Below are 15,936 nucleotides of genomic sequence, written 5' to 3'. Positions count from 1 at the left end.
AAGCGGTGATGCACCAGCGATCCACTGATGCTAGCCCAACACTGGCTGGCACTGAGCTACCTCAGGCACTGGGCTGGAGTCAAGGACCGCAAACATGCTTTATGGCACATTTGTGACACTCACACCGGTGGAGTGCTGGCAGTACAAGCTCAGGATTGGGATCTTACTCCCTGTCAGTCTTTGCAGAGGAGGGGTGAGGGAAGTGACAGGATCCCAGGATCGCATCACTAACGGGACGAGAGGGGCCGTTTTTACATACTGTGGGCTTGGGCAAGCAGCAGGAGGTGCGGGAGCCCCATGCAGCCCTCCACAGGGCTCCTTGAGACTTGGAATGTTGAGCAACAGTGTGCACAAACCACTTCCAATTTCATATTGCAACCAGGAGGTGGTTTGTGCGCACTGCAGGAGGGCTGCATGGGACTTCCTGCACCCACCTCAGCAACATGATCCTGGGGATCCCATCGCTCCCTCCCCCGCCCCTTAAAGGGATGTGGAAGCTTTACATGAACTGGTGGGTTGCGACCCACCAGTTTGAGAACCACTGGTCTAATTGTTTTTTAAAGCCAGTTAAACTAGTGGTCATCACCATATCTTGTGGAAGATAATTCTACAGATTGCTTATCCTTCACCTCCTTGCAACAGGAGAGCTCAGAATAGGGCTTCCTTCCTATCAGAAAAAGATTGCCTGAAGGCTTCATGTTTCATTTCATGTAACTTATAAAAGCGAGTTACAAGCAAGTTATAAAACACTAATGCGAACATGCTTTGCAAGCATAAAACATGGAGAAGGAATGAAGGTGCCAGGCAATCTTCAGAGAAAGGTGCTAGCACTGCCAAGTCACTTCTGGTCTGATCATTTTCCACTTTTACGCTTTCAAACAGAAGGTCAAGATGGGCGAAGTTTCATAAGCATTATATAGGAAAGCGTCCTTATCGGTGCCTATGCTACACACTACCTCAACAGGAAAGAAAACTCACATGAACGTTCAACTAGAGCTGCCTTCCTAACAACCACGTCCATCTGCCACTCAATTGTGGCAGATGTGGCAGTTGTTCTTATGCTCTTATGTTCTTATGACAACTTACAGCACCCCTTGCCTCTTTCATTCTTAAGAGTTTCAAGCTGTGATCTCCTCAACCAAACCTTACCTTCAAACTCAAAGCTGCCCAGGGTGCGGAGTGCAAGTGTGATGCTGCCCACATCAGTGGTCTCAGGAATATTGGTGAGGCTCGGAGAAGCCAGCTGATGGGTCAGACCTTTGGGCATGCCTGGATGGCGTAGGGGCTTGTGCATCAGAACCAAGGAAAGCATCTTCAGGAGCCCATCCTGGATCTCCTTCTTCAGCTGCGGGATCTGGCGACTCAAGTCATACAGTACAGCTGTCAAAGCAGGACTGAGGGGAAAGACAAAACGCCATACAGTTAGTTTTAACGAATTGTGATCGGGCTTCAAGTTCACTCTCAGGCCTCATTTTCACTGAGGTGGTAAAGTTGAGAGTTCCATGATATAAGAGGCAAGATAAAAATTTAATAAATAAATGCGTGCAACGTGAAGGATAGAGAGCTGTATCACATTAAACTAGGAAGGGCATATTTCTGATTTTTAAAAACCCATTCTACATGTAACACATACTCTGTGCTAAATATGTCTCCCTGATCTGCTAGTCACCCATTTATAGGAGGTTTTTGGTATAGTTTTCTTTCTTTTTCTTTCTGACAAGTGGAAGCATTTAAAAAATGTGTAGCTGTCCTTTAGGTATATGCTGCCCAATTCATCCTTTAGTCCAAAATATGCTGACATCGACTAGACCACAGGGTGTTAGCCTTGTTGCAAATTCTGTTAATAGTCCAAATGAGGCTTAAAATACCCACCAGGCAGAGCCCATATCTCTTTCTCATACACAAAATCACCAATAAACCCTAAGAACCGCCTTGCTTCTCAAGGCTGGAAAACAATTCTGGCTTCAGATGGACTGCCGGGGCGTAATCCCACCTAATAGCCAGAATCTTGGCAGAGGGTCAGAGAAGGTCAGTGGCAAACCAACAAACAAAAAATATTTGCTCACTTGCTCAGGCATTTGCCTCTCAAGAGGTTTCTCTGAATGGTGGAAGTGGAGACCTTCACATGGAATTTCAGACATTCCTGACAGACTGCCATACTTGCTTGGACTCTCAATAGATGCACAGAAACACAATCTTTTCACTGGAAATGCCACCAGTCCCTCAGAGCTACACAGCCCCTATGCCTAGCAGACAAGCACAGGCGGCAGCCAAGTGCCTGGGACAGCAAAGTTAGGGTTCAATCCTTTCCAACTTTCCAGCACCAATGCAGTCGCAATGCAGCTCTGAGGTAAGGGCTCTGAGGTAACATTCCCTTATATTGAGGGCCTCTGGGACTGCCCACCCCCACAACAGGACTCTATTGGTACAGCTGCATCAGTGCTGGAAAGATGGATAAGATTGGGCCCTGTGGTTAGCAAAACAGAGAGCTGATATGCCTCACTTAATCAGAGTGCCAATGATCCCGCCACCTCATGCCACAGCTGGAGCCCTCTGGGGCTGCAGAGGGCCCAGGATCTCACTGGCTTCCTTGTCTAACTGGATATCAGAAAAGGAGTTTGAAACAGGCATGTTTATATACAGGAACAAGCTTCACGGACAGGGTGTGTGTGCACAAATGTGTGCATGTGCGGCTTTCCCTGAATAATGGTTCACTAATGTTTTCCTGAATAATGCAGGCACTCAGGGACAAAGCACATTGTTTACTCCCCTTCTCTCCTCAATGGTGGCACAGCTCAGCCTGGATGACAATACTTGATGACAATAGCCTGGATGACAATACTTGGCTAGTTCTTAGTTGATCTGACTTGATATAAGGTTGATTTATATGGAGGTCATCTAATCAAGACCAACTCTTTATGACCCAGCAGCTCTCATGCTGTATTAATATTGTCTACAGTTATTTTTAACCTTTTCCCCATTCCATTCTGACAAGGCACTAAAATTTTCAGGTCACACCATCAGTCTTTTGGAAACTGACAAAGCACATCTTGCTGCTGGTGGGGGGTCACATTCCCCAATGGCCCTACTAATAAATGATCCTCCCCCAAACTCCTGTGACACACCTATGAATCAATCACAGCACACCAATGTGAAATGGCACACTGGTTGAAAATCGCTGGTCTACACTGAAATTCAGGAAAGCCGCTGCCATTCAGACAAGCATCTTCTCTCTGCCCAGCTTGGGGATGATGAAAGGGACTAGAACTGGGACCTTCTGTATGCAACGCAAAGCTCTTTGCACAGAGCCACGGCTCCTCCCAAATAGTCACATTCCCTCACAATCTACACAGGAGAGAGCTTTCTAATTTGTGATGGGGTACTTCGAGGTTGCACCTAAAGTTTACAGTTCTCATACATGGAGAGGGCACATAACTGGAGTTTCCCAAACACAGGATAAGACTGTGAGCAGCCTCCTTGCCAAAACTTCAGGGCTTCCAGGACAACTTCATAAGTTTGTTGACTAAGAATATTTCCTGCAAAGAACAATGTAACCTAAACAAATGCTGTTCTTCTGCAACCATGTGATGGTGAGGCACCAAAGGAGAGATCAGTAGCGACTCCCTGTCAGGCTCCAACTTTGTTTACAGATCTCTGAATGTTTACTGTGAGACACAGAGAGGACTTGCGCTTCACGGCATCTGGATTTCCAGCAAGGCAGAGCCCTCTTTATGTCTCTTATAGCAGTTAAACTTTGCTTAGTAGAAAGAATCACTAACTCAAGAGCACCACATAGTGGTTGGTAAAGGTCACTGAGAGTCCTTACCTCAGGCCCACAGCCAGCATGGGTTCCAGAAGTTCCTTGATGTCTTGCTGGATGGAGGGTCCCATCGCTCGTGCCAGCATACTTATACAGGTGAAGACTGTGGCATCCACCTGAAATGTCTTCTGTCTCCTGGAAACATGTATCAAAGTTACAAGGCCTCCAAGATGGGTGCTTTGCCCTGAACTGCATCACAACTAAGTATATGTAGACAAATCTCAGACTAGTTTTGATGTATGCAGTGGTGACTCAGTGAAGGAACACCTGCTTTGCCTGCAGGAAGTCCTAGGTTCACCCCACAGCATCCCCAATTGAAATGATCTCAAGGTAGCAGGGCCAGGAATACTTGGGAACCTGGAAAGCTTAGTCGGAAGTAGGGACACTGGTTTGACTTGACAGGAAGGAGCTTCGGAAGCTCTTTATGTCAAGAAACTGTAGTAGTTAAAGTTTCCGCATGATGTTGGGAGCCTGTCGCTCTGGCAGTCTTAAAGCACCCAGTAACCACAACGATGGAAGCCTTCCCAGTCACATCATCAATTAAACTTTGTTTTGTCTCAAACTCTGATTTCAGCCACCCTTAAGGTTTCTTTGGCTCACAGGGGATCATGATGAAAAGAAACTGCACCTCTCAGTGCTCTATGAGCAAAACCCTCTATGAGCACCTCTCAGTGCTCTCAGTGCTCTATGAGCAAAACCCACCTGGGGAACGGGCAAAATCGAGACTTTTTGGCACAAGCCCTCTCCTTGCACATTGTTGGCAACCTTCAGTCTCGGAAGACTATGGTATCGCGCTCTGGATGGTGGTTCTGGCACAGCGTCTAGTGTGGCTGAAAAGGCCAATTCGGGAGTGACAATCCCTTCCACACTGGGAGCAAGTATAGTGTGTCCCTGGTCTGTCTCCCTGGATATGGGACTTCCTTCTTTGCCTCTTTGCCTCAGACTGTTGGCCAAGTGTCTCTTCAAACTGTGAAAGGCCATGCTGCACAGCCTGCCTCCAAGCGGGCCGCTCAGACGCCAGGGTTTCCCACCTGTTGAGGTCCACTCCTAAGGCCTTCAGATCCCTCTTGCAGATGTCCTTGTATCGCAGCTGTGATCTACCTGTAGGGCGCTTTCCTTGCACGAGTTCTCCATAGAGCAGATCCTTTGGGATCCGGCCATCATCCATTCTCACAACATGACCAAGCCAACGCAGGCTTGTGATCTACCTGTAGGGCGCTTTCCTTGCACGAGTTGTGCACAAGCACCTCCCTCAATCACCCCACATCATCCTAAAAAGGCTTCAGTTCACAAACTTCCAGGACATCTCCCACCTCCACAGAGACTCACTTGTGAGCAAAATCCTTCAGTGGGAGGGCAGCCTTGATGATCTCGAGGACCTTGGGGAGGTAAATTTGGAATTCTGACCTCACAGCCACAGAGAGCAAGCCCAGGGCCTGGAAAGCCGCTGTTCGCTCCTTTTCCTTCTTAACACAGCTCAACACATGGTTCATGGTGTCTGGAAGGTAGTGATCAGCTGCTCACAATACACACAGGAAAGGAGGAAAAAAAGACAAGCAGTTGATTCGTTTCAAGACACAGATGATTGATCAAGCCTGCCTGTGACCCACAAGCCTAACCTTGACCAGATGGAGGTAAAGTTTGGTTAAACAGCAGTTGCTGTCTTTGAGTCCTGCCCACAACCTCTGCTCTTCCCATGTCCTCAACTGTCCAAAAACTCCTGCTCCCTCAATGGACTCCATCTTCATACTTTCCCCCTTGCTGCCCTTTACGCTGCCCTTCATGCAGTTCCTTATGCCAGTGGTACTCAAACTTTTCCAGTCAGTGGCTCCCTTTACCTCTGTGACTGTGATTCCCCATCATGTTCCCGAGGGCTGGAAGTGACATCATTAAAAAGGAAGTGGCCAGAAATATTAACTATATTAATATTAATTATATTAATCATATCATTAATTAAATGCAGATCTTAAAAATATATTATTAATACACAGAAATATACATGCTTTATAAATGATCAGCTGCTGATCACTGTTGGAGACAGGATACTGGAGTAGGTAGATTTTGTCTGGTCCAGGAAGACTCATTTTTTTAACTCTGTAAGCATACCAATAGAATTGTTTTATCAAATGAACTTTGTGAACAACCAGTCTGACCAACATCTCTCTCACTCACACACAAACACACACACCCATGGACCCCAATCCAACTAGTCATTTCTCCCATTCTCCTTGGATAGGACTGAACCCTTTATTAATTTAATTTAATTTTTCCAGCAGCTGGTGGGGAAAACAAAAATAGACCATGAAAATATATCAGAGTTGATAAGGGTTTGGTTAGGAGGCTGATTTGTCTCCTATACTAGGAGATGCACAGCTCAAGCCTATGCATGTCTACTCAGAATTAAGTTCCATTAGAGTCAATGGGGATATCCCAGGATATCCCAGGAAATCCCAGGGATATCCCAGGAAAGTGTGGATAGGATTGGGCTGGCAATCACTTCATCAATCATAAGTATTCCCTTCAAATTCCCTTTTAAATTCATCACTTTAAAAATACAGCCTTTCCTCTTCAGTCAAACAACAAGATTAATAAATCACTTTAAAAACAGTACCCTTTTTCTGCTCCTGGCCAAGTAAAGTATGTGCTTGTCTCTCCCCTCCCCCTTTGCCAACTGCATGGAAACAACTTTAAGGGGAGGGGGAGGAAAGCAGGAAGGTTTGGAGATCAAAATGGGGGAGTGGAAGAGGGAGGGGGTTGAAAAGAGAGATTTCACTTTGATGAGAAGCGATCCCAGGCTGGGAACTAGGAACCAACCAGACAAGGATCAAGGAGGGTTTCTTTCTGACAGTCAGCAAGGACAAGGACTGTAAAATTGGTCCCCTGCTAATTGGGTAAAAGGCACTTTTTTAAGTGGGTGCTCCTTTTTTTTAGCAGGGGGAGAGTAACTGGCCCACCTCACCCCAGCACTGTCTGTTCTAGTGGCTGTCTGCTAGTATTCCTTGGCATTTTTTTAGATTGTGAGCCCTTTTGGGACAGGGAGCCATTTAGTTATTTGATTTTTCTCTGTAAAACGCTTTGTGAACTTTTAGTTGAAAAGCGGTATATAAATACTGTTAATAATAAAATTGCTTGGTCATGCTTGGTCCAGATGGGGGCTGGAGTGGAAGAGCTTTGCAAACAACATGCAGCAAACACAGAAGGCAGCAGCCTTGGAGTGGAGGGAGAAGAGGGTGGGGCGGCAGCAGCCACTCTCGCAGCTGAGCAGCTTCCAGAGGGAGCAGCTGAGCAACTGTTTCTTCTGCTTTAAAAAAAAGTGCAGAAAAGGGCAGAGGACGGGCTCATATTCTGCCCAGGAGTGTGACTGTATCGCTTCAAGAGGACATCCCGCACCTCCCCTTTGAGTTCCTGGCACCTCCCTAACAAGCCGCGCCTCACAGTTTGAATAACACTGCCTTATGCCCTTGAAACTGTCTCCCAGAACAGCTTTAAAACAGCAAGATACAGCTTTAAAACTCCTTAAAACTCACCTTTTCTGCAAAACCTTTGACACCATGCCTGAAACCTGCACACACTTCCCTTGGAGTCAGCCCTATTGAACACCAGTCAATAGGTCAACCCTACTGAACACTATTACTGCTGAGCAGGCATGAATAGGATTGTGCTGCAAGTCCCCATTCTCGACTGTAACCAAGCTTCCCTATGCTCACCTGAAACACCTACATAGGGTCCTTCTGTTTAGCCCTGCTTCCGCCCTTCATCCCTCCCTCTGTAGCTTTCCTTGTGTTGATATCTAGATGGTAACACCCTGGAGTAGAGACCTATATTTCTACTCTATGTAAAATGCCATGCACATTGATGCTGCTATATATAAACAAATAATAAGATCCTCTTTACTTGGCAGAGGTAGATAACAAGAAGAAGCTCTAACTAAGAACAATATTTTGATACATTTTTAGCCTGTCTTTAATTCATGGTTTATAAGAAAGCATGCAGGAGATGCTGGGGCCAGGGTCCATCATCAAGCAACAGATGAAAATTAGAACTGGGATCCTCAACTGTTCAGCCTGAGAAAATGAGCTGGCAATTAGCAGGAAGAGATACTTCCCCTGAGAAGTAGAATATTCTATCCTGTAAACCCTCAACAGAGCAAGACTAGCAGATGAAAGTGTTCCAGGAGAGGCCCAGCCCATCCCAGCTCCACCTCTGCAGAGCTGACTCCAAGGACCGCTTTTACCTGTGAAAGCAGAAGGGCGGAAAGCAGCCAGGCGTGGCAACAAACTGAGGACTGTCATTTGGATCAGCGAGTTCTTACTGCTTCGGCACTTCAAAACCCAGTAGCACACCTGGAAGGTAGGGAGGGGAGCGGGGCATTAAAGGTGCCAGCAGTTACCCCAATTTCCCAAGAGGGAAAGGCAGGATATAGATCACTTATATAAATAAATAAAATAGAGTAAGCAGGGTGGGTTGGGTCACTTCAGGCTGAAGTGACTGAAAGTTTCTCCACATCAACACTAAAATTCCACACCTAGAAAACCAGCATGCCAAGGAGAAGGTGACAGGTGAGTGCTCCACTTTTAAGAAGAGATCCCCTAACTCACCTGGTCAAACTTCTCTTCCATCAGCTCTCTGCAGCACCGGCTCTCCACCAAGGTCGACTTGGCTGGAACTGGAGATACTGCAAAGCCCATGATTCCCTGGTGGGGGCTGTAGCCCAGAAGCCCCATTAAGGCATTGGACTGCTGGGGCTGTACAGACTGGAAGCTGGCAAAGGGGGTGATGTGGCGGGGTTTGGTCCCAAAACCCAGGAGATCTCTGCAGTATTTGTCATGAACCAACTGCTGCTGTGTGATCTCTTCCATCTCTTCTCGAAGACGCTGTGCAGAGACAAAAATGCTAAGTGCACAGGAGACCCCAGGCCTTATGATGCAGGGCACACAAGGAGAGCTGCGTTGGGTCAGGGCAAGGATCCAGTTCACCCACAATCCTGTTACCCCAAGTGGGCAGCCAGATTCAACACCCCAAACCCAAACGGTCAATATTCCTATTCTCAGGCTTCCAGACCCCAAAAGATAATGGAATATTCTGAGAAACCTTTTTCATCACATAGGAAAAATGGAGCTGTGCAGCTCTCTGCAATTATGAGACCATGGACTGTGATTTTTTCTTGTTGGAGGGTGGGTGGGAGAAGGTTCAGCCATTCGCTCCAATTCACAGTGTACTGAATGAACCAACACAAACCTATTCAAAGTAACACAAGAGCTGACTTTAATAGCCCATTGCTCCCCTAACTGGTTCAGGGTCACTCAGTTTTGTCAACTCAGACATAAGAGAGACAGAGGAGCCCTCTTGATCTGGCTGTCACGATGGTGCAAACTGCAGGTTGAAAACTCCTTTGCTAACTCACCTCTCCTTCCATGCTGCTGATCCTCACCAGCTCATTCAGGATCAGCAAAGCCCCATGGATGCGGTCGTCACGGTTCATCCCCTTTTCTTTGGCCACAGTCTCATCAAAACCCTTCTCAGCCTCCTCGTATGTTTGCTGAAACAACCACACAACAGGACAGGTAAGGCAGACTTCACTCCCTGGCTACCATAGCTATGAGGGATTTTACTCTCTGGGCTTGGATGGTCGCTCAGCACACAGGTCCACCAGGTTGGGAGGTCTTTGCTTCCTGGAATCAGACCATATCCTGCTGGTGCTTTACAGTCTGCCCTCGCTACCCATTGCTCCCAAGGCTCAAGCAGGGCCTTGATAAATACCTAAAAAGCTCAAGCCTAAAAAGTGGCTTGGGATTTATCATTCTGCCACACTTTATGGCCAGGGTCCAGCTATGCCCTATGTCACAGAATCACAGCTGGAGTGGGGGAGGGGGTGCACAACATTTTCAAAAGCTGAATCCAGGGTATGGAATTCCCTACCCTATGAGACCCAAGTGACTCCACTGCTGCCAGTTGTTAAAAGACTTGTTAAGGCCTTCCTGTTTTGTTTGGCCTTTTGTTAAATAGCCATGCTGCTTGCTCTGTAGTTTTACATTTCCTCTGAACTTGCTAAGATTTCTTGGCTCTGTTTTGGCTAATTGGGACTGTACAGAATGGGGATACTGTTTTTAAAAAAAGAAAAAATTGTGTTGTGGAAGCTGACTTGATTATCATTTTAATGCCACAGAAATAAGATTAAAAGGTGGAGTCATATGTGGACTATGAATGAAGACCCAAGTCTATCGGGGTGGGGGGAGGAACCAATGGGTCCAAATTGCATTGAGTCACATTCCCAGGACATTTATAAAGACACACCATGGAATGGAGAAGACCAGAAGCTGGAGAGACTCTTTGCTTACTCGGTACCACTGTGGTTTCTGCATCTCTTTAGACTCCCTCTGAGTGGTTAGGATGAGGCAGGCCCGTAAGGCAGAAACGGCTCCCTCACGAATGGCTTGCTTCGGATCCCACACAGCCACAAATATGTTATCGAAAAACGGCTGCACTTGCTGAAAGAAGAAGGTCGGGACGCTGATTGCCAGTTCTCTCAAGACTAAGACCTGCAGAAGAGGGAAAGAGATGCAATATAAATAAAGGCCTAAAAAGCCTAAAATAAAGGCCTAAAATCAGCACATGTTCACTCCCCCCAATTCTTAGGGTGTATATATACATCTGACTTAAATCGGTTTAACAGTTACTTCCTCTCTGGGAACTGTAACTTGTTGTGGAGACACAGAGCAAGTGAGGTGGTTAGGGTTCTATAACAAGATTGTCAGCAAACTACAGTTCCTATGGTTTTTCAAGAAAAGCAAGGGCAGTTCAATTGGTATGAAATATGTTTCATGTACAGATAAGCCCTGAGAACTATTCCTATTCTGGTTCAGCCTTCCTAAATTAGCAGTCAGTGAAACATTACTGGTTCAAAAAAATGTGTTGAGTAAATTTAAGATAGAAAACTCAGGATTTGAGATGAGAATAGGAGGAGATGAGAATTAAAGGAAGAGCTGGAACATGGGTACTTACACAGTGAAGTGGCTCTGACATTTACCAAGCCTATTCCTGCCCCTGCCCCAAAAGATTGCTCAATAGCTCTCAGACTTTACATATACAAATGTTACATCACAGGTATGAAAAAACAAGATAAGAACAGGCTCATACCGCAGCATGCCTACGACCCTCATTCCTGTCTGCTCCCAGCCATTCCAGGGCCCGCTTCACTTCAAACTCCACATACTCCGCCGTGAAGGTGTCGCCTGCCATGGCCAACCGCCCAATGGCCTTGGAGGCCATCTCCATGACAACAGGGTCATTGGAAGGGAGGAGGTTCCTCAGGTAGTTGGCAAATCTGCCAATGCGGGTGGCGTTGCCTCCCTCGACACCAATGAGGCTCGCTAGGAAAGAAAACGTTCCAGTGAACTTATGCACTTATATGCAACACTTACATAGTATTGTCACAGATTGCAACTACTGCATTTCACAGTTCACTGCGTGTGGACTGCAATTCATAAAACCTTCGGCTGCAAGAAACTGGCTAATTTTTCAGATGCCACAAGAAGATTCTTTGCAGCTTTTACTTTCATAGATTAACACAACTGGGAATGATCACAACAAAATCTATACTGGTTCAGGGGAGTCTTCTAAAGCAGTAGAAATAACAGCTGTAGTTCACAATGACTTAACTACAGTTTAAGTTAAGTTACAGTTAATCTGGCATATTACTGCCGTTTTAACATTCTGACTGTCCTCATTTTTATATTTTCTACTGTTTGCCTTGGATCATTTTTTTCCAACAACACAGCAGTTTATGAAGCCTTCATGTTCAAATAAAGTATCAAATAAAGTGTGTTGGGTACAAAATGAGAACTTATATGACTTGATGCGGCAACAAAATGAAGGATTTCTCACCAAAAGGTATTCATTCACCTTTCCATGAATGGATGCTCACCTATGGCCAAAATGCCTCCTTTCCTCTCGTTTGCATCTGAACTGGAGACCAACTCAAAGATGTGGTGATTTAGCTGATCGTAAAAACGGGTCGACTCCTCTTGGCTCATCTATGCAGGGTGGAGGAATGGGGGGAGGGGAAAGGAGGAAAAAGTTCAGTGCAACACAGTTTCTTCAGGCCACAAACAGCCAAAGTTAAATGTATTTATACCCCACCTTTCCCCCACACTGAAGGCACCCAAGACAGCTAACAAAATAAATAAAAATGAGAATCCTTTTCCTGACTCAGGGACCAATCCTATCCCAGTGCCAGTGGTGCTGTGCCAATGGGGTGTGCACTGTTTCCTGTGATGGGGAGGCAATGTCAGAGCCCTCTTCAAGCTATGGGAACATTTGTCCCCTGACCTCGGGGCTGCACTGAGGTTGCACCGGTGCTGGAAAGTTACTGGAATGAAGAAATGCAATCCCCACATTAAAATTACTGGCATGGATCTTGGTAAAGGTGACATACGCTTGTACATCAAGCCACCGTTATTAATACAGCAGCCAAGTACCTGCTGCTTTCCAAAGTTCAAGCAGAAACAAAACACTTAGGTTTCTACCTGCAATGAGGATACAATCTAAAACTGAAAATGGGGAATGACAAAAAAAATGAAAGAAGGTAAAGACTGGAGCAGGAGAGAAGGCATGTAAGTAAAAATGTGTTTTTAAGTGTAGTTTCTTTTGGGTTGACAAATAAGGAGCTAAGCCACTGGCCATATGGGAAAGTTAGAGAGAAAATTGTATTTCCCTTCTTTTGTCTCTAGACAGAGCACAGAGGAGTCTCCCCTGTTCACCCCTGACTCACCTCACGGAGCTCCATCGTAACATAATGTTGCAAATCTTTGGCAGCTTTTGTTCTGGCTTCTTCGTTGCGACTCTTGAGGCCGCCAGCAAACTGCTGCAGAATAGTGACAGTCCCAGCCATGGTGGCGGAAAGTCAGTCGCTGGGGCATCAAGTCCACTGGGCCTTTATCGAAAAATAAACAAAAACAAAGAGTTAAAAGAAGAGTTAAAAGAAAAGTTCAATGCTGCTTGTCCTACGTTGCCCACCCCAAGCATGTTTGTCTTCCGATTTCACAGAATCTTAGTGAGACAAGCCACAAGCTTCCAAAGAGAAGCGCAAACCAGTTATGAATTTCAGCCTCCCTGATTAGTCCTGGGCATTATAGTCCATAAAGTTAACTGCTAATATAATTAGTGGAGAGAACTACCATTAACCCATTTCTGTCCAGCCCACAGGTGTCCACATTTGGTCCCTGTAGCGTATATGCAACTTGGGCAGAAATTACTTAATTGAAACTGAGCAATTTCAAAGTTGCAATTGATTTGTCCAGACAACTGTCCCTAGGAAGCATACTGTTTGTTTTTTAAGATGATCACCACTTTTTGTCTTGGGGACAACAGTTTGTAACATTTTTTGTAGCATTATATAGCATTACAACAGTTTTCCAGCATTACACAGCAAAACAACAAGAGTTTTCCTTGGTCAACAAGAGTTGACCAGTAAAATCAGAGATAAGAAGGAAGAGAACAACACACAACATCCAGCCAGCAGCAACCACTAAAAGACCAGCACATTGCACATTGCATCACCCCCTCAAAAGTCTGCACCAGCACATCTGCAGTCCTGTACACAGCCTGCAGTTCTTTCCTGGAGTAAGTTCCACTGAACACAACGGGACTTACTTCCAAGTAGAATTGTGTTGTAGCACTGCCTTGGGTAGCCTTCAAAACATGAGAGGAATGAAGGAATAGATCACACATGGGCTTTTAGGGCATGCTGAAGTTCTGATGCTACCAGTTTTCAGAAGGCAACCAAAGTGACTGCAGGGCTACAGCACCTTCCCTACAAGGAAAGGCAACAACACTTGGGCTTTTTGACTTGGAAAAAGGTGATTAAAGGGGCAGGGGAGACATGACTGAGACTTATACAATGATGCATGGTGTGAAGAGAATGGAGAGAGAAAAAGAGTTTCTCCCTCTCTTGCAGTACTACAACCAGGAGTTATACGCTAAAATGGCCTGGATTAGTATTTTTCAATGTCTGTCCTCCACCGTACCACTTCACATGGTCCACCTATTTGAAGTACCACTGGAAGTAACTGACAATGACATCATCACCAGTTACTTCTGAGCTGGGAGGCCAGATGCAACAGCAGTAAGAGGCTCAGGGTGGGTGGGTGGGAGGGCTTTTTGGAGTGTGGAAACACATGCTTTGGAGCTCTGCTCACCAAAGCCAAGCCTCCTATCGCCATTTGGTTGTGACACTTTCCTAGTCTGGCTGCCACATGGCAGGTGTCCAAGTACCACCAGACATCACCTCAAGTACCACTGGTACTGGTACCACTGGTAGAGAAACATTGACCTGGATGGAAATTTGGGTAAGAGAAAAGAGGGGACTTCTTCGCACAGGGAATCATTAGCCCATGGAACTCATTGCAACAACATGTGAGGACAGCCACTAGCTCAGAAAATGTTAAGAGGGGATCACGCAGCAGTTCACAAAGCAGCCAGTCTGTTGATGGCTACTAGCTATGCGAGTTGCCTCTGAATTTCAGTCACAGGAAGAGCAACGGTGGGAGAGAAGGAGGCCTTCATTTCCCAGAGGCCGCTGGTGGGAAACAAGGATGTTGGGCTAGGTGAGCTTCTTAGCTCGATCCAGCGTGGCTCTTCTTAGGTCCCTCATTATAGTTAAATGAAGCTGATCTATGATCTATATGTTTTTATCTGTTTGTTAAATTATGTTTTAATCTGTTTTTAACATGTTGTAAGCCGCCCTGGGTCCCTTTGTGGAGAAGGGCGGGGTATAAATAAAATTTATTATTATTATTATCATCTGTGGCGGAAAAAGTAGGGTGCTCAACCTGAGGTGAACCCCTCTGACACGCTCCACTAGCGCGGCTCCTGTTCTTACTTGGCTGTGACAGTCAGGAGCGAAGCCTCCATGCTGAAGTGCAGTCTACCTCATTATAGTTAAAGCTGATCTGTGGTGGAAGAAACAGGATGCTTGACTTGAGGTGGAACCTTCTGGCCTGCTCCTCCAGCATGACTCCTGTTCTTACTTAGCTGTGACAGTCAGCTCCATGCTGAGGCACAGTCTACCTCATCATAGTTAAATGAAACTGATATGTGGTGGAAGAAGTAGGATAGTCGACTTGAGGAGGACTCTTCCGGCACACTCCTCCAGCACAGCTCCTGTTCTTACTTAGCTGTGATGGTCAGGAGTAGAGCCTCCATGCCAAGGCGCAGTCTACCTCAGAGTTGCAGCTCTGAGCCCACAGCAGAGGAGATGGGGAAGGGAGAGAAGGGGGAGAGAAGAAGAGGGGGGTAGGCCTGAGCTGATAGCAAACTGATAGCAAAAGACGTTAAAAAATACACCTATACATATATTTTTATTAAAACTGAGGTGAAATTATGAGGTTGCATTTGCTTCTTTTATGTTAAAAACAAGAATTTCGTTCCTTAATTCAACGTTAAAATACAAACGCTGCGGGGGGAGGGGTAAAAAAGGCGGGAATTCCACCTCCTCTCCTCTTCCCTCCCTCGGGATGGAACGTTGACTACATCACTCACCGATCCCTCAGCGGCTTCAGGCAGCCCGTTTCTTCCTCAGCCGCCTCTCCGCCTCATTGTCCTCTCCTTCTCACGGCCTGTCCGGCTCTGCCTTCCCCGACCTGCCAGCCCCGCCCCTCACCTGTCCATCCAGCCAATCAGCCCATGCCGAGCTCCTCGACGGGCAGGGCCTTCTGCCAATGAGAACAACGAAGGTGGGCCTAAGTCCCGCCCACAGGTATTCGTCTCCTTCCCTCTCCAACGCATGAGACGCAGCGAAAAAAACCCAAAGCAGGAACCCAATCAGCGGGCAGCGACGCGCAGGATGGCGTCCAAAAGAAGCCAATAGGATGCATGCTGTGAGGGGAGGGCGGGACGACAAAGAGGCATGCGTGAGAGCTCAGACAATCACTTCCGCCCTCTTGAAGCTGGGGTGGAAACGCGCATGTGCGAGTTCTGGGGCTTCTGGGATATGAAGTCCAGACTAGTCTGAGCAAGAAAGCCTCTCTAGGAGTAAAGTCACTTTCTACACTGTGGTGGTGGTTTCTCCCTAATAAAGTCATCAGGAGTTAAGATTATGAATTGACTGAAGGGGGAAA

General features: G+C 46.3%; 1 protein-coding gene across 1 annotated transcript in view; it reads right to left on the bottom strand.

Annotated features, from left to right (window-relative positions):
• Positions 1-15,465, bottom strand: part of MTOR (mechanistic target of rapamycin kinase) — a 121,181-nt gene extending 105,716 nt beyond the window's left edge. The window contains exons 1-11 of the mRNA XM_066636827.1: positions 15,359-15,465; positions 12,591-12,752; positions 11,745-11,853; positions 10,958-11,190; positions 10,159-10,359; positions 9,225-9,359; positions 8,419-8,694; positions 8,055-8,163; positions 5,150-5,336; positions 3,827-3,955; positions 1,150-1,394 (exon numbers count right to left, since the gene is read on the bottom strand). Coding sequence (XP_066492924.1) covers positions 1,150-1,394; positions 3,827-3,955; positions 5,150-5,336; positions 8,055-8,163; positions 8,419-8,694; positions 9,225-9,359; positions 10,159-10,359; positions 10,958-11,190; positions 11,745-11,853; positions 12,591-12,710 — 1,744 coding nt within the window. The 5' untranslated portion in view covers positions 12,711-12,752; positions 15,359-15,465. The remainder of the gene's footprint in view (positions 1-1,149; positions 1,395-3,826; positions 3,956-5,149; positions 5,337-8,054; positions 8,164-8,418; positions 8,695-9,224; positions 9,360-10,158; positions 10,360-10,957; positions 11,191-11,744; positions 11,854-12,590; positions 12,753-15,358) is intronic.
• Positions 15,466-15,936: the final 471 nt, after the last annotated feature.

The sequence above is a fragment of the Tiliqua scincoides genome, chromosome 9 (assembly GCF_035046505.1).
Source record: "Tiliqua scincoides isolate rTilSci1 chromosome 9, rTilSci1.hap2, whole genome shotgun sequence".
Classification (NCBI taxonomy): domain Eukaryota; kingdom Metazoa; phylum Chordata; class Lepidosauria; order Squamata; family Scincidae; genus Tiliqua; species Tiliqua scincoides.
Note: the sequence above shows the minus strand (reverse complement) of the source record. Positions and strands in the feature narration are given on the sequence as shown.